The sequence below is a fragment of the Triturus cristatus genome, chromosome 9, assembly GCF_964204655.1.
Source record: "Triturus cristatus chromosome 9, aTriCri1.1, whole genome shotgun sequence".
In the NCBI taxonomy this organism is placed as follows: Eukaryota; Metazoa; Chordata; class Amphibia; order Caudata; family Salamandridae; genus Triturus; species Triturus cristatus.
Genome location: NC_140592.1, coordinates 380,431,816 through 380,455,380, shown reverse-complemented (window position 1 = coordinate 380,455,380; position 23,565 = coordinate 380,431,816). Strand labels below are relative to the sequence as shown.

At 44.3% G+C, this 23,565-nt stretch overlaps 1 protein-coding gene across 7 annotated transcripts in view; it reads right to left on the bottom strand.

Annotated features, from left to right (window-relative positions):
* The window catches only part of BICRA (BRD4 interacting chromatin remodeling complex associated protein), a 464,194-nt gene that overhangs the window by 110,769 nt on the left and 329,860 nt on the right, over positions 1–23,565 (bottom strand). For 4 of the 7 annotated variants that reach the window (XM_085625223.1, XM_085625221.1, XM_085625222.1 and 1 more), the window contains 4 exons: positions 17,284–17,326; positions 16,799–16,864; positions 12,141–14,114; positions 10,614–10,928 (listed from right to left, as the gene is read on the bottom strand). In XM_085625223.1, coding sequence (XP_085481349.1) covers positions 10,614–10,928; positions 12,141–14,114; positions 16,799–16,864; positions 17,284–17,326 — 2,398 coding nt within the window. The remainder of the gene's footprint in view (positions 1–10,613; positions 10,929–12,140; positions 14,115–16,798; positions 16,865–17,283; positions 17,327–23,565) is intronic. The other 3 variants (XM_085625225.1, XM_085625224.1, XM_085625226.1) reach the window with 3 other exon arrangements.

The window sequence follows — 23,565 nt, the reverse complement described above, 5'->3', positions numbered from 1 at the left end:
CCTCACCTATACATTTCCGCTGCAACTCATACCACAAACTTGACTTAATTAAACCTTGTCAATCCCTCGCACCCCAACTCTGACCCGTTTCTCACTTTCTTCTCACTCCTTCTCCCTCTTCCCTTACTTATTCCCTCTTACGCTTCGCTTCTACACTTACCACCCACTACTATGCACATGATTTACACATGACTAACCATACCCTGTCTTAATCAACCCTTGATGTTACTTTGTCTATGTACAGCCCTGAGGAAGCCCCAGGCCTGATGGCCAATTAGAGGGTGAAACACGTGTTGGCTGTGCCATCCTTTCTTCTTTTTCAGCTACTAATAAAAAATACAAATATCTTATCTTCATCATCTGATCCATTTGTATCAATCGGATATTTTATCCTAATCAACGGAAATTTATACTCTAGCCCAGATACACCCGCAAAAAAAATGTTTAAATTCCACACTGGTGAGGGTGGCACCCTAGGAGGAATGATTCTTTAAGGCCTTCCATAAATGCTTTAATGGCAGGTACCCTGAATAATGACAAGTGTTGTATATTTTCTAAGTAAGCTGCTATGGCAACGAGGTGTAACCTAATAGATGTGTATGCTAGATTACACCTTTGAAGATGTAGTAGGTAACATATGATGTGCTGAATAGACACATCTAAAGGATTGATGCTGTTGTTATTACAGTATATTACAAATCTTTTCCACTTGGCTGCATAGCAGGCTCTAGTGGTGGGGCGTCTAGCCTCTTTGATAACGTTCATACAGTCAGGGGGTAGGTTAAGGTAACCAAATTCTAAGACTTCAGGAGCCAGATCGCTAGGTTGAGCTGTGCTGGGTCTGGGTGTCTGATCTCTCCACGGTTCTGTGTTAAGAGGCGTGGGGAGAGGTGTATATTGTGGTGTGGGACCACTGATAGTTCCAGCAGTGTTGTGTACCATGGATGTCTGGCCCATGTTGGAGCAGCTAGGATTAGGGTCAGTGAGTGTTGCTGCAGTTTGCGCACCACCAATGGAATGAGTGGGAGAGGCGGAAAAGCGTACGCAAATTTGCCTGACCAATTCATCCATATCACAATGCCTTTGGACAATGGGTGTGGATATCTGTCGGCGAAGCTTGGACATTTTGTGTTGTAATGTGTGGCGAAGAGATCTATCTGGGCTGCCCCCACATGTGGAAAAATGGTTGAAGAACTTGTGGATGAAGTTCCCATTTGTGAATCTGTTGTGTCTGACGACTTAACAGATCCGCTATGCTGTTTTAGACTCCTGGAACGTGTTGGGCTAGGAGAAAAATGTTTTAAGGAATAGCCCACCTTCATATGCTCTGCACTAATTGAGAGAGCTGTAGGGAGTGTGTCCCGCCATGTTTTTGTATATAGTACATTGCTGTCATATTGTTGGTGCGGACTAGGACAGCTTTGCCTGATATTTGTTTCTGGAATGATTTTAATGCAGAAATACTGCTAGTAACTCTAGGTGATTGATGTGGAGTAATTTTTGCTGAGGTGTCCATTTGCCTTGGACGGTATGATGTAATAGATGAGCTACCCAGTCGGTGAGGGATGCGTCTGCTGTTAGTACAATCTGTGGAACCGGCTCTAAGAACGGTAGCCCTTTAGAAAGGTTTTGTGTGTTCCACCAGTGCAGAAAGCGATGCGTGCGGCCATCCACCAACACCAGATCAGTCAGCTGACCTTGAGCCTGGTTTCACTGACGTGCTAAGCATTTCTGTAGGGGACGCATGTGGAGTCTGGCATGTGGTACTATGAATATGCAAGAGGCCATCATCCCTATGAGCTGCATGAACACTCGAGCTGGAAGCGAGTGTTGTGGTTGGAATTTTGTAATGAGACTTAGTATGCTTGCTATCCTAGATGGACTGGGATACGCAAGGCCTTTTGAGGTCTTTATTGTGGCACCGAGATACTGTTGGATGTGGGACGGTTGTAGGTGAGACTTTGTGAGGTTTATGGTGAATCCGAAGTCGTGAAGTAGTTGGATTGTGGCGTGTGTGTGATTTACACACTGGCTGTATGACTTGGCTTTTATGAGTCAGTCGTTTAAGTATGGGAAGACGTGAATTTGTTGTCTTCTTAGGTGAGCTGCAACTACTGCTAGACATTTTGTGAAGACTCTGGGAGCTGTGGTGACACCGAATGGGAGAACCCTTAATTGGTAATGCTGACCGTCCACTACAAATCTGAGATATTTCTTGTGAGCGGGGTGAATGGGAATATAGTAGTAGGCGTCCTCGAGATCAAGGGTGGCAAGGAAATCGCCTTGTGTGAGCAGAGGAAGGACCTGTTGAAGTGTGACCATGTGAAAATGGTCTGATTGTATGTAAAGGTTTAGAGGTCTGAGGTCCAGGATGGGTCTCAGGGTTCCGTCCTTCTTTGGAATGAGGAGGTACAGGGAGTAAACTCCTGTTTTTTGCTGATGCAGGGGGAACTGGTTCTATTGCATGTTTTTGTAGGAGGGAAAGCACTTCTTGCTTTAGCAGCGATAAATGTTCTGTTGACATTGGGCGCTGTCTGGGTGGTATGTTTGGGGGGGTAGCGGTGAGTTCTAGACAATTACAGGTATGAATGATTTGTCTCACCCACCTGTCGGCAGTGATATTTCTCCAGACAGGTAGGAATTGTAGCAGTCTTCCCCCGACCGGAGTGGAATGGTTAGGGGGGAGTGGAGGGAAGTCACTGGGTGGGGGTGGAGGCGGTGCGAGTATTGTTAGTTTTGCCTCTGCCTTTATTATTGCCTCTGTAGCCTCCTCTATGATAACCTCTGGTAAAGGTTGTTTGGGTGGGACTTTTGTAGGAAGTGGAGGGGTGTCAGAGGAATAACCTCTAGAGGTGCCTGCTATAAGAGGAGCGACGAAAGGAACGTCTGGGGGCTTGCGGTTGTAAGGCTCCCATTGATTTGGCGGTGTTGGTGTCTTTTTTCATCTTTTCTAAAGATAATTCTACAGCAGGGCCAAATAAATGTTCCTGATCGAAAGGTTGGTTAAGTATGGAAGTTTGTACTTCTGGTTTAAACCCTGAAATGCGTAGCCATGCATGTCTACGTAAAAGAACACTTGTGTTGATGGCTCGGGAGGCGGTGTCTGCCACATCTAGAGCACAACGAATGGAGGTATTGGTTATAAGTTTACCCTCCTGAATGAGGTCATTGGCTTTTGTCTTGTACTTATCTGGAAGATGTTGTAATAGGGGCTCTAGTTCGTCATAGTGTGCCTTATCATATCTAGCCAGCAAGGCTTGTGTGTTTGCAATTCGCCATATGTTGGCTGCTTGTGACGCTGTACTTTTGCCATAGGCGTCTAATAGTTTTGACTCCTTATCAGGAGGTGGAGCAGCGCCTGATGTTTGGGAGTTAGCCCTTTTCCTGGCATTGGAGACCACTAAGGATTCCAATGGGATCTGACCTTTGATATAAACAGGGTCAGTTGGGGCAGATTTATATTTCTTTTCTATTCTGGGGTTAATAACCCTAGTCCTTACGGGATCTTTGAACACCTCAGGTGCGTGTTTAATTACCCCCTTTAACATAGGGAGAACAGAGGTGGAGCTTTGAGATGTGGCAAATGTGTCCATTAGAAAATCTTCTTCTACAGGGTCTGTGTGGAGATTTCCCCGTGGTAATGTGCAGCCCTGTGTAAAAGCTGTGTGAACCCCACAATGTCTTCTGGAGGGGAAGGTCTAGAAGGATATATATCATCCTGTGGTACATCAGGGACATCTGGTGTGCCATAGTTGTCCCATGGGAATCAGGATGACCGGGTTCATCTTTAGGTTCATGGTCTGCTCCGTCCCCTCCGTCCTCAGAGGTATCATCGTCATGTGGTGGAGGAGATGGTGAGGGAAGTGGAGATGGTGAGGGAAGTGGAGATGGGGTAGGGAAGTGGAGATGGGGTAGGAGAGTGGTGTGGAGGGGAAGGCGGAGGTGGAGACGGAAGTCTGAGAGGAGATGTGGCAATGTCTCTCTTCTTTGGTGGTAATGGAGCCGGTACAGTCGCGTCCATTTTCCTTTTCCTGGAGCTGAGTATGAGTTGACCTGTTTTTGGGTCTATTAGAAGAGTTTTTTAGTTTGGGTCAGGTAGGAAAAGCTCTTCTTGTGGAGGTTGTAGCTTCGGTGCCAATTTCTTCGGTTCCGAATGTTTACGTGGCACCGGTTCCGGAGCTTGTTTACATTGCTTAGGCTTGGGATCTTGAGGTTTCTTTGGTTCCGAAGGAGTCTTTGAAACCGATTGTTCGACTCCGAGGGTTTTTTCGGTTCCGAAGGTTGAGTGTCTGTGCTCTTCGGAAGCGTTTTTTGGTCGGTTCCGATGTTTTTTTTCGGTGTGGAGGGTTCGGTACCAGGAGGTTTCGGTGCCGAATGCGCCGATGTGGAACTAGTGGTCGGCAAGGAGGGGGACGGCAGTTTCTTTTTGGGTGCCGGGGATGGTGTTTCAGCATGGACGACAGGCTGACTCGATCGCGAGTGACCTGAAGGCTTGTTTGTCGACTTCTTTGCCGGGCCTGAAGGCGGGCCGTGGGAAGTTTTGTCCCGGTGTGCACCTAGGCCCGAAGTTGAAGGTGTTACCAAAGCGTTTTTGGGGGTGGGTGGGGGTCGACGTCAGTACTCACGACCCGCTGCTCTGGAGAGTGATGTCTTCGATGTCAGAGTCGTCGGCTTCGGAACCGCTGATGATGCCTTCTTCGACCCGCTCCTGCTCTGGTACATCGACGCACTCTTGGAAGATGTCGTCCAGAATGGATGTTGAGGAGCGAGCCATGTTCCTTCGAGGTCGACGATCCCGGATCGTTTTCTTGGAGCGGTAAGAGGCGCAAGCTGGACAATCTTTGGTCTCGTGCTCCGGCGAAAGCCAGAGGTTACACACCTCATGTAGATCTGTGTGTGGAAATTTGGATCCACATTGAGGACACTTTTTAAAAAGAGTCCTTTCCATGAGCCAGGTCTAATGGCGTAGGTAGGCCAGAGGGCCTGCGTCAACGGCCGGAATTGACGGTTTCGATTTTGTAGAGATGCGTGTCGAATAGGGAACGCGATCAAGACAATACCGGAGAAAGGGTATAGTATTGCGCGTCGAAAGTTAGATCGGTAGCGGCACCAAACTCAAGCACAACAAACACATCCAAGCCCGATGGCGGAAAAAAACTATCTGACGATGGAGTCGATGCCCATGCGCACTACTGTCCAAAGGAGGAGCCACCTATCTCGTGACTTCCAAAGACTTTCCAGGACAACAACAAAGTGCAAACATCCGGGCCCAAAACCAGATGGCGATCTATGCATAAGTGTGGAATCTACAGCTCATATGCCTCGAACATAATGTTACACAGGCACACGCCCATGTTCGAGTGCATCAGTGTTACTGTCCTCCTAAGCCAGCTAAACCTCCTTTCTTGTCCTCAGTTAGGATGGCTTTAGCCCGTGGAGGTAGTTTTGGTGGCTGCATCAGCATAGACGGTCTTGTGATAGCACGAAAGGAGTAATTACTGGCAGGATCACAAGTGTCAGTCCAGGTTCAGCAGGCACTGGTGGCATAATCTGTGGAGGGCCTATGAGGTCGACTGGCGCAGAGTGAAATTCCACTAGCAGTATCCCCATCAGACAGCCAAAAGGAACCATGGGGCCCAAAGGCACACCAGGGTATAACACTGGTGTGCAGAAACTGTTCTGGGTCGGCACCAAGTGCTTCAAACTCTGGGTATGCCAGGGGTGGCATCTGAGCAAGGCCCAACCTAGGACCCGGTGTTGCCAGCAAGGGGCCCAGTGTTGCCAGCAAGGGGCCCAGTGCTGCCAGCAAGGGACCCAAGGAAAGGAACTGGTGGATGAGTTCAGTGCTACCATAGAAGGATCTTCAGGTGGAGTGATGTCCATCAGCTCTGGCTCCCAGGAGTGGTCTGCTGGGGGTAGAGACTCACAATGAGACTTACCTTGTGATCAGGAACAACATTTAGACATGGAGCTGTCCTTTCTTATACTCTTCTTTTGCTTCCTTTTCTTCTTCTTGGAAGATTTCTAGGGTAGGGAGGAAGGCGACTTAATCCCCAACTGCAAATGGTAGTGCATTCCCAGAAATGAACCGGACAGTGAATGCCATTTTGGGAAATGCATTTGTGGCAGACTGAACACTTGCCAGACTACAGATAACACTCATGGTTCTTAACCATCAGAGATGGAGGAAAAGACCCTCATCTTCCCTCACAAACAGTGTAGTGATGTGTTGCTCAATCAATATGCATATGGATGAAGAATACTGAACATAGTCACTTCTGAATACATTTCCCCTGAGCTGAGCAAGAGGCAAATAATTATTTAGCAGAAGTCCTCTTATATTTCCTCGCTTGAGCCCTTGATAGCTGTGGCCTACAGCAATAATTTGAGAATCCACATAATGATAGGAAAAGGTAACCGTTGGCACACAAAGGAGAGACGTAGGAGGGGCATTAGTAGACGTGCTTACTTCTAATGAAATACATATTTCACCAAGTGTACCACCACCATGAAATCGTGCATGATGAATGATCAAAAGATAGCTAGATACCGGTAAAGATTTTTCAGAATTAGTGTTGTACCAAGATTTAAATGCTCTTAGAATTCTTCCCGGCATAGAGGAGGACATTTTCTTCAAAAGTCTCCTTTTACAGTTCTTTAGTGCTAAAAAGAGGTAATGCTTGCATAGAACGCATACCAATAAGCCTTATACATATCGACATTAAAAAAACTGTACCCGTTAAGAAGTTTATCCTAAAACAGTGCACCAACTGCTACTCTCCATTTGAGATTTTGCTATCCATAAACTGTACATCTACAGAGTCAAAAAGACTGAAAAGCATGCCTAAGTTGGACTTCAATTTTTCTTTTCTCATGTTTTTCTTTTAAAAGAGATTTGAAACTTTTCCAGCACAGCACTGTCCTCATATTTAGAAGTTGCAATCCTCCCTCAAGCATTACTACCTTAAGATAATATGGAGGAGAATGTGTTATCTGAGATGATCATAAAGAAACACTGGCTGCCAAAGGCATATATTAATTATTTCGGCAGCTGCGACAGAAAATATAATCTGTGAGTAAGTTAAAGAGTGAGATTGCTGTCAAGGCTTTCACGTTGTTGAACAGACAGAAGAGAAGGCATGGCACGTAAGACAGTTTTCTTTCTAGTGCTCTAGCTATATGAAATCAGCTACTTAAGACAATATTTAACTACCTTTTGTAGGTTTGGAGTCACAGGGTATAGAACATACAGACACTTACCATGTGGATCTTTTGTTGTAGTATGGTGACATGATACTTAGAGATTCACCTAAGGGAGATGTAGCTGGGATATAAAGGGCAAATAAGCAGGCCTTCCACCTTCTTTTTCAGTGACATTGGGAGGTCCCAGGTGTTACAAAGCCAAATGTCTTTGAAGTAGTCACCCCAGAGCCAATAATCAAATTGACCACTGTATTCTAATCACAAACTTTGCTTCAAAATAATTATACCATTCAAAGGGAGATTCAAAGCACTACAGACAAAACATCACATAATAAATTCACAAGCAAGACAAGAAACCTGACAAGACAGCTAGGTTGCAGAAGGTGAGACAAAGCATATAGCTGTGGAGAAAAAAAGAAAGGACAGTGACAAGTTGCGGCAGCAGCTGCAGTTCTCAGTATTAGTAAGAGTGAGGCATAAGCAAAACGTGCGCAGTAGTAGAAATTCAGGGGAAAGAATAAAAAAGAAGTATGCCATGAACTTACAATTGATGTGGGAGAAGTGAGGGGCACTACTGCTAATCACAGGTGAGGTGTCAAGGAGTTCTGCGTATACAAAATACTACAAACACTAAACCTGAACAGTCACTGGAAAGTACATCCTATTAATATGACAAATGCTGGCAAGAATTGGGTCTGAATAGCTAGTTAGAAATGGACTCTATCCAAAGGAGACAACACGTCCAGAAGATACATGACAGGTGGGTGGTAGTACTAAGGGGTTGCAGCTATATGAAATACCACGAGGCAATCACCAAATCAGCATGCAAAGAAGGGATGCTATGCACGTGATACAGGGTACACAGTGAGACAGCAAGGAATACTCCATCCATATGGGGCTTCAAAAGAGGATACCAGGCTTCAGCAGCCAAGATAGCAACAGCCCGATCTGTAGAAGACAAGGCATACATATTCCAAGTCTGTATACAGACAGAAAGAGGTCTCAATAAAAGGGTAAGCTCCACAGCGGATCCAGGATTGTACAGTGATGACAGCACTAAACATAGCCACACAATAGATTACAGGCAGGCGTTAGATATGTACATTGGGGAGAGCAAGAGATCTTCTGTCCAGTAGCCAAAATAGACTTAGAAGGTGAAACTGTACATGTTCCCAACGTACATGAGACACATCTGGAACTGAATGGTTCAAAGAGGGCTATCAGCAGGAGACACCAAAAGCAGGAATCAAGTATGGAAAGTAATGGGCAATGTGTTCATATCAACTAGAGAATCACAGGTGCGTGACTGAAATGGGCTGAAGGCAATTGAGCCTATTTATAGGATTAAACGGGGAGATATTGACAAGTCAAAGGGATCCTACAGCTGAGAGACCTAAGAGTGAGGCACCAAGTACCAAATGTAGCAAGCTCAAGAGGGTTTTTTCCTAAAGTGAACTGATGGTCTGATACCACCTCTGGAATGTGGTAAGTCAAAATAAGGCCTATCCTAAACAGAAAATATGGAAGGATACTGGGGCTTCAGTGTTAAATGGGCCAATCCATATGTGATAAACTGGAAAGGGATGCATTCTTATCACAGGGGAAATTGCAGGTAAATCCCAGATACATCACTGGTCTCAGATGAGATGGATCCAGAGGTCCAAACCACAGAAGATCTACGAAAAAAGAAATCAAGCCAGGAAAACACTAGAAGAGATTCCTACTGTTGGGATGCTAAGTCAGTTTGGAGAACAAATAATTCGAGATCATAGGGGATTGTAGAATGATGGGAGAAGAATCCCTACCCATAGCATACTCCAGGTCAGTTAAATTAGAGCATGTGTTCTTCTCTAAGGGAGAAAGAGAGAAGTCATGCCTAGAAAGTGAGGAATGAAGATGGCCATATACAGGACAACCACAGCTAAACAGCATGGTAAGTGATTACGGAAAGGATCATAACCATAGCAGACCACAGGCACTAAGTTCTTATCTACGGATTTGTGCGTAAACCCGTAAAGGAACTAGCTCATGCAACTCCCATGAAATGAGGAAATACTTGTTTAAACAAGCCTACAATCTATCAAGGAAGAGCTTTACATTCATGCGATAGACTGCAGACAGACACCAGACTGAAATGGGCTGGTTGACACCATTTCAGACATTAGCTACGTAAACCAATAGTAGATAGTTCCAAAGGAACAGACACGAAAGATACGAAGCAAAATAACTTCTCCCAGAATACATCAATCCTGTAACACTATGAGCAGATCGATTCAATCCACGAGAGAAACAATGATCAAAAAGCACAATTTTGAGAGACTGCTGTGTAAAAACAAAGAATGAAATAAGCACACATCATGTTGGGGAATTTAAATTCAGAGCATCCAGTCCATAAACAAAGCAGGCAGAAACTAGTCCTGGGAAGTGACTGGCAGAAAATCTTATCCACTAGAGAGAATGTGCAAAAGCCAGGATTGGATAATGAAAGGAATGGATTCCTAGCAATAGTCAAAACAAGGCCTTAAGCATTACGGGAGAAATTACCAATATGTAAAAGCCATAACTTTTTGACAGCAAGTCTTGAAAACCATTTGAAAATTGTTATGGGGGTTTCACTGTCTACCTAGCACATGTAAGGGCAAAACGGTTATCCACTTTTAATACTACTAGTAGATTCCAAACATGGAAAGTTAGGAGGCAAGGTTAAATCACCAGGTTTCCATAGTGAGACATATCTGTATTATGCCACTCTTCAGAATGTCATCATAACTGTGTACTCCAGTTTATGAAGTCTGTGGCTGTCCCTCATCCCGAGTGAGACATTGAGATAAACCTTCAGGTGAAATAAATCAACTTGCAGAAAGACTATACTTAATACTTTTCAGACGCTGGTCAACAGCAGCAGCTCTGTACTGCCGTTTAAAGATATTATGATAGTTCTATTGTAGTCGGTAGCTGGCATGTGTCTGCCACCTCGTGTGGAATTCTGAATTTATTTCACCAGTGTCAGCAGCTCTAGTTCATTCAAAAACAAAGTTGTTTGGGTGCTGACTAAAGCCCACCAAGTGAGCTTTGTTTGGCCAAGTTCAACAGGCTTAGTCTAAGTTAGGTGAATTCAAGAACTATAGAATTATCTATAAGAGGTACTAACTTTATATAGTGTTAATTAAATTTCACTAAAGATCAGACTGGCATGCTCAGAAAGATATTTCAAAAGTAGCATATTCGGCAAGCAGAAAAGGCCAAATGATGCATCCATCACCAAGAAAGCGATAGTAAAAGGAGAAAGCAAGCAAAGCGCACCCCAAGGTGGAAGCAAACACACAGTTAGAAATTCAAGAGAGAAGTGGAAGAAGACTGGAAGAAGTCTGAGGTGTCTGGATGAAAAGAAGAAAAGCGTATGGGACTACCTGAAAAGGCAGTACCTGATGGGGCTGGCCAGATGGGAATGGTGGTAGCGGGTTCGGCACTTTCGACTCCGTCGCCACACTCTGGGGCTGGGTAAGCTCTCGGCTGGCTTGTGGCGGCATTGCCGTGCCTATGCTGCTACTGACTATAACAGAGGCAGGCACGCTGCTGGTTGTGCCTGGACTGGCTGTGGCGGTGCTGTAGATGGGCTGGGACAGCTGGAGTGACACTGCAGACTGGCTCAGAATACGTTCCTGGTGCATTTTCAAGGAGGCCGTGTAAAATTGATGCTGTTGCTGCTGCTGGCTCCGCTCCTTCTGAAATGTCCAACACATTTTTAGCAACTACCAGAGCTAATGCAATTTCTTTTTAAAGCCCTCACCTTGTTGTTTTTTACTCCTTCTGAGCGCACATGTCAAAAACTGTTCCTGTTCTGAATCCATAATTTTGAGGGATACCTCCTTGATCCAAACTCTCATCCTATTATCACTTCTTTTCAAACTAAAATAACTGCATTGTTGGTGAAGTACTATTTAAACAATTCATAGTAACTTACTTGTAGAATCAGAATAGGATTACATGACTCATGATCTAGTATGCGTTGGTACTAGAGTAAACACAGAGTAGCAATGTTAAATTGAAGGCCACAGTTTAACATACTAAACGGGCAAAATGGCTTTATTCTGTACCATACTGTATAAAGTCGTAAAACTAAAGAGATGTGATGATTAAAAGGTGTGTTTTGGACGTCTGCATAGCAAAAGGAAACAGTGCTAAAAAAGTTGGGTATGTAGAGGCAGTCATCCACTTCAAAGGGGAAAAGGGCAATAATTGACCTCTCTCTCTGGGGAGTATTGCAACTTGAAAGAGACAAGTATAAAGTTGAGAAGCATGCCTTGGACGTGCATTGGCCCGAGGAGAGAGAATCAGAGAAAAGGGGTGTGCTTTAAGAGTCTCTTAACATAGTGGAGAGGGTTATTAGTAGGAGTATGCCTGAAAGATCATTCTTAAGACCAAAGTCAGTGGGAATGATGGGATATGCCTCAATGATATCACAATACCGAAATACAGAGATATAAAAGGAGGAGTGTGTTTTGGGAGTGTGCGATCCAAAAGGAAAGTGACTGAGGTGCAATGGTCTGCTTCGTAAGAAAAATCTCAAATGTGGGGAGGGTAAGAAAAGAACATGTGTATGGGGAGTCTGCCAGTAATAAGCAGAGAGCTGTAAAAAGTAAAATGATGCCAGGATAGTCCAGGACCTCTAAGGAGAAATAATTAATATGGGGAGTGCAGTAAACTCCTAGCAGAACGCAGCAATGAAGATACATCAGAACCCACTAAAGTATCAACATTTATGATGTTTACATTCGCACAATCACTTCTGGACACTAGCAAGAGGAATTGGATGCAACTAACTCACTGAAATCCCTCCCTACATCCCAGCTACAGAGCAAGAAACCCTTTGATCACTCTCCCATACTTAAAGAAATCTCAGGCTTCGCTACGTAAGGTAACAACATTTCTCTTACCTGCTGAAGAAACATTTGCATGGACTCTGGGCTGAGGATAGTACCAGTTCCGGTCTGACCCAGAATGATCTTATCTGGGCTATGCACCATGCTGGGGCTAGTTTGTGAAGAAGTTATCTGCGATGGCTGCTGCGACACATTCATCTGAAGTTGTGCTGATCCTTGAGACTGGGAATCTGCCTGGACAGTAAGTATGGAGGGTGGCTCCCCGCCTTGCAAGAGGGTAGCCGTAGGAGGTGCTTGTTGTGGCTGCTGCTGCATAAGGCCAGGACTCTGGCTGCTGCCTACGGAAGACTGGATGCTCACACCTTGATTAAGGTTCTCTGCAGCATTCAACATTGCAGCTTGACTGTTGTTCATGGCAACTCCTTGAATTACTGTTTGTCCAGACTGGTTGAGGGTCCCCGTTGAAAGGGAGCCGGTCACTGAGGGCTGGCTCTGAGTGCTTATGCTCCCAGCTAATGACACCGGCATCTGAAATAACGCTGGTTGGCCCACCTGCCCAGGTTGCAGTTGGATAGGGGTGGAGAGAATGTGGGTGCCATGAGCATTCTGTGACGCAAGGACCTGTCCTAAGTTCAAATGGCCTGCAATATTCTGGTTGGTGAGGATTTGGTGGGAAGGCATTGCCTGATTGATCAGCTGACCACCTGGCCCTTGACTGGTGATTATATGGCCACTGGGATGAGAAGTGGTGAGAATCTGCCCTCCCATGTTGGCCTGCAATGCAGAGAGTTGTTGGACTGTGGAGGCACTGGTCAGCTGCCCAGGCAGAAGGAACTGGTTTTGGCCTTGAAGCATTGCCTGATTAAGGTGTTGGGCAGGGATGACTATGCTGTTGCCTTGGTTCAATAGATGCAGGCTCATCTGCTTACTCAGGGCCTGTTGCTGAAGATGAGGTTGTTTGAACATGTTTGCTGGTAGTCCCTGGGGGAAGCCAGAAAGCACCACATTCTGCCCTGGTTTCCCAGTCATAAAAGTCAGATTCTGCTGGGCTTTCTGTTGTTGCAGCGCTGCCTCGTTCTGGATGGTCAATGTGGTATTGTTGGGGCCAAATGGCTTGGGCGTGATTTGGAACAACTTCGGCTGTAGGACACCGGCCGGCTTGGGTTGGATTGGCGTAGGAGTCCGGTGGATGATCACATTCTGAGGCTGCATTAATGGACTATTCAAGCTGGTAGTGACTGTCATGGATTGTGTGCACTGGGCAGCGGACATGGTGCCAAAAATAGGGTTCCCATTCAGCGTGGTGGTGGATACAGTTGGCAAGTTTTTCTGAATTACAAGACCTGCATTTTGAGGGGAGACCCCAGTAGATGATAAAGTGACCTGCTGCTGATCTGGAGCGGTTTGCGTAAGGTAGCTTCCCACTGGCATGGTTGCTACCTGTGTTTGCTGAACAGGCTTTCCTAAAAGCTGCTGCGTTGATTGGTTGAGTGTCATCACCTGCTGGCCTACCACCTGAATCTGTCCAATGCCCAGGGTCCCCCCAGGGCTACCATTGGGTAAGCCTTGAAGGTTAGAGATCGGCTGGATAGTTACGTTCCCCAGGCCTACCTGCTGAAGGAACGGTTGGACACTAATAGCCTTATTCACCACATCTGCTCCCACTGAATGCTGAACAAGGGCCTGGTGGGTGAGGACGGCAGACTGCTGTAATCCCATGAGCTCAGCCCCACTTGAGAAGATCTGCTGAGTCCCATCTGAAGCAGTGTGAACGACTGGCTGAAGCGTAGGAAGCTGGAAGGAACCCAGGTCCAGCTCTGCCTCAGCCTCCAGCGTCTGCTCTGTGATGTTGGCCTCTTGCAGGCTCTGCTGGAGTATGTCGCACGGCTGATCCGAGCCAGAAAGGCTGCCACCACCCCCAGATGGAGAACCCAGGATGTCATCCTCCAGGAAGTCAAGGACGACGCTTGCAGTTGGCTGATTTTGTTCAGTGGTCAAATTGTTGCTCGGAGCTTCTTGTACGTGCAGCTGAAAAGTAAAAAAATACATATATATATATATATCTATATGTATTCATGAACATCAATCAATCAGAGGAATACCAGATGAGTACGAAAGAGAATCTCTGCTCCACTTTTATTTAGCACCTTATGTCACGTCACAGAAGTGGTGTTACTCACCTCTGTATGCAGTGAAGGGAAAACGGCCCAGGATTCGGGGCGAAGGAGTTAATGTTGAGGAATGGGGAGGTATGAAATGCAATGCTATATGGTTATCCGTGTACCCAGTCAGTCAAAGAACAATGACTCAAGATGCAGTCCTCAAGAGTTATTGGTTTGTCCCACACTCACAGGCAAAACTTAAAATATGAAAACAGCTCAGAATCAACAGCTACTACATGAAACTGGGAGTGGCTCAGATCAACAAAGCAAGAGGAGTGAGTTAAAGCTCAAGGAAGCAAAAGAAGCCTCCTTTTTTACGCTGCCAAAACCCAAGGCAAGATTTGAACCCATCCCTGGATTTGAAACTCCCTGGATTTGAAACTAACACCTCACGGTCTGATTGTCACAACTGCTCTTACAAGTCAAAACCTAAACAATTTCCAGAATGCATTGGCACAAGAGTATGGAACAATATAAACAGTACTCAAAAAAATAGGTTAAATATGTCAATAAACACACACTCCCCAATGGAGGCTTGAACCTGAATGAGGAGGAAAGTCATTGTACTAGTGTGCAATGGTTGCCAAAGTTATTTCATACATTATAGATGATGCAGTTTACTGCAGTGATTAAGAAACCTACCTCATAGCAGCTTATTTGAAATGTGCTGCCATTTAAATAGGGGTATGACCAGCTTGAAATTCATAGTCAAGTGACAGGCCCCTTGGAGCATGACAATCACAAAGGTCTAGCAGAATGAACGGATCTGTGTCTAGGACACATAGCCTGGAACCTTTCCTCTGTCACCTTTTGTCAGTGGATGAGATTAGTAAGGAGATATGGCTGCACTTTCTCAGTTCCACGAGTGATCTCACTGATTTTGTAAATTCACAAGATGACAAATTGCTCAATAGGATGTACTGGCAAAACCAAGCCATGCCGAAACAGCTCAGATAAGTCCGGTTTACTTAGAGAGATTCACATAAGAGGACTAATCTTATTGTATCGAATGTACATCCCATTTTGTGCACCTAGAACTTGAACCTTTTTACAATTACCAAGGTGAGGTGCATTTACTAAAGCTCTGCAACATTCTGAGCCAACAATCAACTGTCCACAACACTCTCCCTGTAACACTTTCCCTCTGATGGGTTGACACTTCTATGGCAATTAAAAACAAACTGTGTTGGAAACAGAGGACAAATATTAGAAAATACCTCAAAGTCTATCTAAGTGGAATTTCTTATGGTAAAAGTGCATGGGAAGGGGTTTAGGATTTATATGTAGACAGCAGCCGTTAGAAATGTTATTGGGACACTTGTTAACATATAAAGACAGCTCACACAGAATGTGAATGGATTTAGGGAAATATATTTTCTGCATTTTATGTAAAACACTGTGCAAGACCAATACTTTAATGTGCCTCTATACACCCTATGGGCCAATGACAGATGCTAAATTTGATCAGTGGAATGGTCAGTTTAGAGAAAACCTGTTTCAGGAAGTGGGTCTTGGGAGAGTAGACTATGTTATTGAATCTTATTGTTATAAGTAGGCGGGATATAATGTGGGTTGGAAATATTAGGTTACATGTGCTACAAAGTATATTTTCTTACTCACAGGAGTGGGGAATTAGTGTCAAATAGTCATCTGCAGTTTTCAAAGGATGGCATACTTGTTATGCTGGGCCAGTGACCTCTGACCCCACAGAACCCAACAACATTCTTTCAAGCTTTCCCACTGTTGTCAAAGGTGAACACTCCCCTCTAAAGTGGTTTACAGCATTTTTGTTTAGCAGGCCAGCCTCAGTAGGTCAAACTACCCACTGTCATCAACTAATTCAATCCTATTATCTACTGGGTTCTTCAGGGCTACCCATTAACTCCAGTACTCCTCAATGTCCACCTAGCCCCACCATTCAACATCAAAAAGTACATCAATGAGGCCCGATCTATACTGATACCAGTAAATTTTACATCAGTGTTACTTATCCTGACCAAGGACTTTCACCCCAAAAGTACTGTCTTCTGGAGATTAAGGATTGGATGAGACAATTAACTACAGTTAAATGAGACAATAGAAAGCCAGCCACTGTCTTCATAAAAAAAGACAGAGCTTCCCTTTTAGGAAACTGGACTTCCATTGCCCCCACCGCACATTTCAAATGGCCCCCGGGTGCCTCTCTGCAGCCTTGATACCAAGGGGACTAGGCTTGCCATCGGTCCCTTTAGTAAATATTTTTGCAGTTATTTTTTATGCTAGCATTAGCCTGTAGGGAACAATTAGTGTAGTAGTACAGAAACGGCTCTTTCAACCATAAAAAGACACTCCTGTATCTCTCCTATCATTGATAATGAGAACCCACTACTCTATAAGACTACCAAGGGCTACTTGGAACAAAAGCAAATATATGGCAAATTAAGAATGTACAGTTCCTCTTCTCACTAGGCAGCAGGATAAACTATGCTGGATGAGGAAGGAGAAAGTCATTTAGAAGGAACAAGCGATATGCAACAATATTAAAAGAAATTTCAATGATAAACTACTTACCCCAGTGCCCACAAAAAAAGCATTTGCAGCATCGCCCGCTGTGTCCAGAAGATCATCGCTGTCAATCTGTAATGGAAGAGAAACTTTTTTCAATTAAAACAAAGAACAAAATTCAAATGTGCCACCTGTTTATTCAATCCAGTAGGAGGTTGGTTTTTCTGCTTTGTGGTAGAGGATAGTACAAGGAAAGTGTGCTTGCGGTCTCCTTTTTGAGGATATGCATGCCACTTGTATCCCGGTGGTAAGTCCCACTAAGGAGATCCTCCGATCAACCACCAAATAAATGATGCATTAATGTGTTCCTGCACTTTACATCATGTCATGATCTTAGGGGTGGTAGCAAGGGTAATTTCATGGGCAAAGATTTGCACTGCAATTAAAATGTACCCACTCATCTCCCCTTCTTCTTGACTACAGTCAATAAGAGAAGAGACAGTCACCAACAGCAAAGTGAAAAGAAGCAAAAAAGTAATGAAGCGATTTACCTTATCAGATCCATGGAGGAAATCATTGAGGGCCTGCGGGTCACTGTGAAACAAGGTGAAAAAACACAGTTATGGGTCTGGGAAGACCAGCCAGCAGCTTTTCACAGAATGCCGTATTAAACATTTCGAAGCCTTCAAATTTGACATTACATCATTAAAAAGTCAGTATTCTCCACAACATTACATATAAAACACAGCATATGTCTGTTTTGCACAGTGCTTAATTAGAGCCAATGGTTTCCGGTGCTGGGTACAGGCACTTGATTGTCAACACCGGCACTTATGACAGTCAATCACATGGTGGCACTGTTTGTCTAATGTAGAAAAGAGCAATACAACAGCTGTTTATTAATTCAATATACATTAAAAAGGACTAATACCTGCCTCCAAGCCATCCTTGCAGTGTTGGGCGCCTGGAATAGTCTGAATTGTCACACCTGTAAGAGTGTGATGGTTAGTAGTTGCGTTGGTACGGTCACTGGCTAGGGCCCTGGCACCTATTCTTTTACAAATTAAGCACTAGTTTTGTACAGCCACTGGAGGAGCAAGATGTGTCAAGGACATAATGCATTACAAAGATCACAGAGACAATTAAAAAAAAAAAAATCACTCAAGAGGAAGCAGCCAAAACCTAAGTCGGATGCTATGTTTGTTAAGAACTGCGATTAATGGTGCTCAAAGGGTACAACGAAGCAATATAGCCCTATAGTCAAATAACAAGGACAGGATAAATGACGTTGCATTCATAGCGTAAAAGTTTACTTTGAATGCTGTGTGCATTCTTTATAAATATGCTTTTAACAGTACTCTTTTAGTTATGGAATCATTTTATGTATGTAGCTTTTTCATTCTTTCAGCGGCATCTTTCCTGAAGCTCTTAATGTCTGGTGTTAAAAAATACCTTTTGATTTTCTCAAATATATATGTAAAATGTACCTTCAGGCAGCCCTCTTCATTAATTTGTCCGTTATAGTATAATTCACATTTTCTTCTACCTACTATGGCTTGGGGCAGCCTCCTTCAGCTACTAGCTAACTTCGCCATGAAAGAGGGCATTCTGTGCTTCCTCAAGGAGCACGTTCAGACACAAAGTAGTTCTCTTGAGTACCAGGAACTACTATGGGAATGTGTGATCTCGGAGTCCCAAAAATGTGTTTTTAGCAAGTGTGTATTTTTGTTTTGCATTAAGGAGAGCTCAGCATCTTCGTGTACAATAACTTGTGCAAAAACCATGGCAAATCAAAACAAGCACTGACAAAGCCACAACCACCCTGCCCATCAGCACGACTTCTAGAATCTTGCGACTGTGCAGCTGTAGCGTTTTAGCCTAATTATGGACCGGCTGAATTTGCCACTCAATCCACCATCTCCAACTAAATTTGCACAGTTCAACAAAAATGTTCATAGCTCAAAGAGATCAAAGATTTCTTAATAAAAAGGGCACCTCACATGGAATGCAGTGGAAACCCCTTTACAAAAGTAAAATGTCCCCTGTTAGTCTCCAAGTGCTGTTTCAAGAGTATAACTGCGACTAATGCAGAGAAACATTTATCAGGACAAAATTAATGTCAGTTAAAATGACAAAATAGTGAAATAATATTGCAATAGAATCTACTCGATTATGCCACACAATGTATCCTTCCTTACCAAATAATTCAGTAAACCTACAGTTAATTTGGTCCTCGGTTCCCGCATAATTCCTGTGGCCCTACTCATTAGCAGCAATACCTGGAACTGCTTGTGACAAAATCTCCATCTGCTGAGAGGAAACAGTTATTTGCACCCCTTAAAAAAAAGTCAAGATACTGTCTAATTTGTTTAGCACTTCCTCTGAAGAGGTTTTCTTTTGCTCTTTTCATTTCAGGGTTTGTCTTCGGTTAGGCTTATGACAGTTATCTGCACTAAATGGTTACAAAACTTTGCATTAACCTGATGGGGTGTAATGTAATTGTTTAGTTTACCTCAAACGCGTCCTCACTGTACATTTCTAGGAACCTGTACATTAATGGTTATAATCTGACCACAAAATCCTTGTTTTGACGAGGGGTGGTGGTACTAGAAAGGGGAAAGGAATGAAGGGGAGGCTCTTAGTCTGGGCAGGGTGCTTTCGGGCCTGTTCCAGAGTGTATTGTAACAGTATCTACCTTGAAGTTTATTTACGAAGTGGATGTCTCCAAAGAGCATGCCTGTCATTTGTAACACTTTATCAATTGGGACTTTACATGGAACTGCTACGACGCTATTTCAGAACACTCAGACAAATCATGGAAGAGAAATCTATATTCTCCTCTTCAAGGGCAGGCGGGGTGGAGGTTCACGCGAGTATTTCAAATCCTTTAATCTACTAGCCCAGCTTACCAAATGTCAGACTGCAAAAGGCACCGAGGGCAGTAAAATTAAGGTGGATCACCAAGTGGGTGAAGTCTGCTGAGGTATATTTTATAAAGAAATCTGCGTCCTGATTGATAGTGTTCCCGCTTTTCGGTCGGGCTGGGCAGCTGGGAAAATTGTGCTCTGCATCTCAAGCTAGTCCCTTCAATAGCTAGGCCCCAGGTCTAGTTTAGAAATTAAGGAGCAGGTCATTTTCAGTCTTCCTTGCATAGCAGACAGGTCACAGCAGCTCTACATTTCTAGGCAAGTGCAGGGAAGCCTGCCTTCAGCGCTAAGACAAGAGGGCTTCTGACTTGCATGCCACCACCAAGAGCTAACAGGGAAACAATTCCATGTTAGCCTCTGGCACCTCCCCTGGAAGACTGATTATATACGTACGCTCAGGGAAACATGGTCAACCAAAGTTAAGACCTGGACACTGGAGAGAAGGCTAGTCTCACAGTCATTGTGTGGGGTCCTATCTCTACACCTCCCAGAAGAGGAGACAACGCCTTTCCAAAGGCAACCCTGACCAAAGGATACCTTCTTGGGCATCCCAAGGGCTGCAATCCACGTATAGCCTTCTTTCACCAAGGAATTTAGAAACTAGGGAGGGGGTCAGCACCCTGGCATAGAGCCTGACGCACCCCCGCATAGAGGCTATCCCTCCCCCAGTGGGGCAAATGATGGAAAATATTTTCCATTCTCCAGAGCAGTGGTTCTTAACCTGTGGTCCAGGGACACCTGGAGGTCCGCAAAGCCTACTCAGGGGGTCCATAACTACTTACAAAATTAAATAGTATTAACAGATTATTAAAGTGTATATAAACAAAAAAGCAAAATATAAAGCTTAAAACACAAAAGCGCTCTGGAAACGAGAAGGAATTTGAAATGGAGGCTAATAATGAAGTTCGTATTCTCAGATTAGTTCATTGTAGCAGTGCATCGAACAGAATACAGTATGGACATTGAGTGGCCTCAATTGAACTAAGAAAAGCTTCACCTTCCCATTCAAATTAGACTTTAGATTTTTTTTATTCTCCAATTAAAGAAGAAGTTACTTACCTTCGATAATGTATAATTATTCGGTAGATAGAGAGTCTAGCCACAGACTCCTTAACTTGTGAATTAACCCCAGGCGTCAGACTGGATCTGGAACTTTTTCAGCAGACCCTCTGTGTGCCTTACGATTCCGTGATGACGTCGCCTCCGGTTGTGACATCAGTGGAGTCATACAAGTACCCTCCGGCATGCGGTCATCCGTTTCTTCTGTGAAACCTTCAGAGCTAAAACGTGAAGCCACTATAGAAATTGTCTGTGATCATGCATCTTAAAAACAATGAGAAAATGGAAAAAAAATGGTATGTTAATACCCAGGCAAGGCCCATACCCAAGGCAAGATTTAAGTAGTAAGACCAAAGGGTCAGTTGAATTACTCAATTATATGAAACAGTGATCACTGGTATATAAAACCAGTACTTAAAAGGGTATAACCCATACAACACAGGTCGTTCGCGGGAGGGGCGGGGGGAGTGGGCATGGTGGTAATAAATCTACGGCTTGACTGTGTCTCTACCAGATGAAACGTTACCGAAGGTAAATAACTTGTTCATCTGACAGAGACATCTAGCCAAAGATTCCTTAACATGTGAATGAAATAACTACAACCACCCGGAGGAGGGTCCGCAAACTAATCCTATGAAAGCTCTCAAAGAGAGCCAGCTGGTCGAAAATGATCAAAGACCAGACCTATGTAGGGCTTTAACATCACCTTAAAAATAAAGGAAACCAAGACCAAGTATTCAGAAGAATACAAATCAGACACCTTGAATCGCCAAATGTAATGTCTCCAGAAAAAAGGGACAATTTCCTTTTTGCAGCTAAGGAACACATCACATCACATAATAAAGCTGGCATGACCCCCTTCACCGGGAAGCATAACCTAAAAATTATCCAACGACAAAGCTATACGCGCTCCACTTGAATTTGAGGAATAGTGCACTCCACTAAAGTAGCGAAAAGGACTGCGCTGCAGAAACCAGAGACCAAAATTACCCTGAAGTGGAAATTCAGAGTATTCGCAGAAAACGAGTATACACTCTGTATACATGGTCTCACAATTGGCATAAAGTAGTATGTCCCCATAAGAGCTACTGGAAGTCAACAGTAATGCACACCAGCATACCAAACTGCCCCGAAGAAAGCATGGGCAAAGGTAATCTTCCTCTTGGCTAAGGACCAGCAGATCCTAATGCAGAGGACTAACCACCTGGATAAATGGATCTTCTAAACTGCCTTTGTTTTCTTTGTCCCAGAAAACCCAACAAAAAGCGGACTGTCCAGTTGAAGTGCTTTCCGTACAATCAATGTAAAATCTTAATGCTCTCCTGGGGCCTAAGTCTCTCCTCTTCTTTGGAGGCGGTAAGGTGGAACCGAGAATGTGTAATGGACTGACATGAAAGGGGTAACAACCTTTGGTAGGTAGAAAAGCCACTCTAGCCATGTCTTAGTTTGTCTGTGAAGATGGGTCTGTAGAAAAGCTAGATTCACAGAGCTTAAAGGTCCCTCATGCAATGAGCTTAAGTTACCTCAATGAGAAACACCATCTTCAGGGTCAGGAGACGTAGAGGACAGAAGTGTAATGGCTCAAAGAGGGTACACTTAAGAACATTATGGTCCTACAGAGGCAACACAAATGGCTTAAGAGGAAACATGTGGAATACATTTTGAGAAATCTCATCACAACAGATGATTTGAACAAGGACAATTGGACCAGTAAATGCAAACGTGCAGACAGATAACCCTTACCCATGCCAATTGCAAGTCCTTACAGGGGCAAAGATAATACAATTAGACATCGAACAGTTTGGCCTGCACCAGGTCCATATTACGAGGGCTACACCAAGCCCCTAAGTTATCCCAGGATAAAAAATAGACGTGCTAGAAGGACTCAAGGACACAAGAATGACTACACTGTGGGGGACAAATGCAGTCAACTGCAGCCACTCTGTCACCACGCATGGAACTTAGGAGCCGGCAGAGTGGCAAAGATTCACAACATGGCTTCCTTAAATGCCTCAATCTGTTGCACCAGCAGACCTAGAAAATTGAGGTGCATTGAGATCAGCTGCAGAATCAGCTCCTGAGCGGGGGACTGGGAACAAGACCAGGGTGGGCACCTTGCAACGTTGCAATGTTTCAGAAGGAGATTGGCGAGCAGGAATGGGTCCACGCTCTTGACTTCAAGCAGGAACAGCATTCAAGTATTCATTGATGTATCGTTTGGCTTCATAATTCCGAATCGCTTTCAGTGCACAAGGGCACACTTCCTGCATGCCGTGGAGTTGTGGCAAGATCCCAAACGGGAAACTATCTTGTGGGAACCTGTAACAGACATCTGCTGGTGAAAATCTCTACACGGCTTACATCATGTCATTTTAGGCAGGGACATGTTCCTCTGCACACTGGAAAGAAATCGTCAACTGACAATAAAATGTTAGGAGCAAGCTCTGGATACATGTAGAAAGGTGCAGAAATAACAGAACTGATGTCAGCATGCTTGGTTGATGCCTACATGAGGCTCCAGCCGTCACTTCCGGGGTGGAGCTGGGCAAACGCGGATGCCACCACACATCGGCAGACAGCAGCTATTCTTCCAGATTCGGTCAGGAGCCTGGGGATAGTCTTAAGGTGAGAAATGTGTTGTTAGAAGTATCCATCAGAAAAAAAGGAATTGGGGGGGAGGGGGGGGGGATGCCTCGGCAACGCAAGAAAACGTTGAATTTGGTGAACAAGTATAAACAGTAATGAAAAGAGAAATCCTTTGCTTGAGTGCATCCAACTCCTGGTACCTGAAAAAAGCAGATCCAGAGGGGGCCTTCCTGAGAGGGAACTGAAAACTTGGGAGACTGG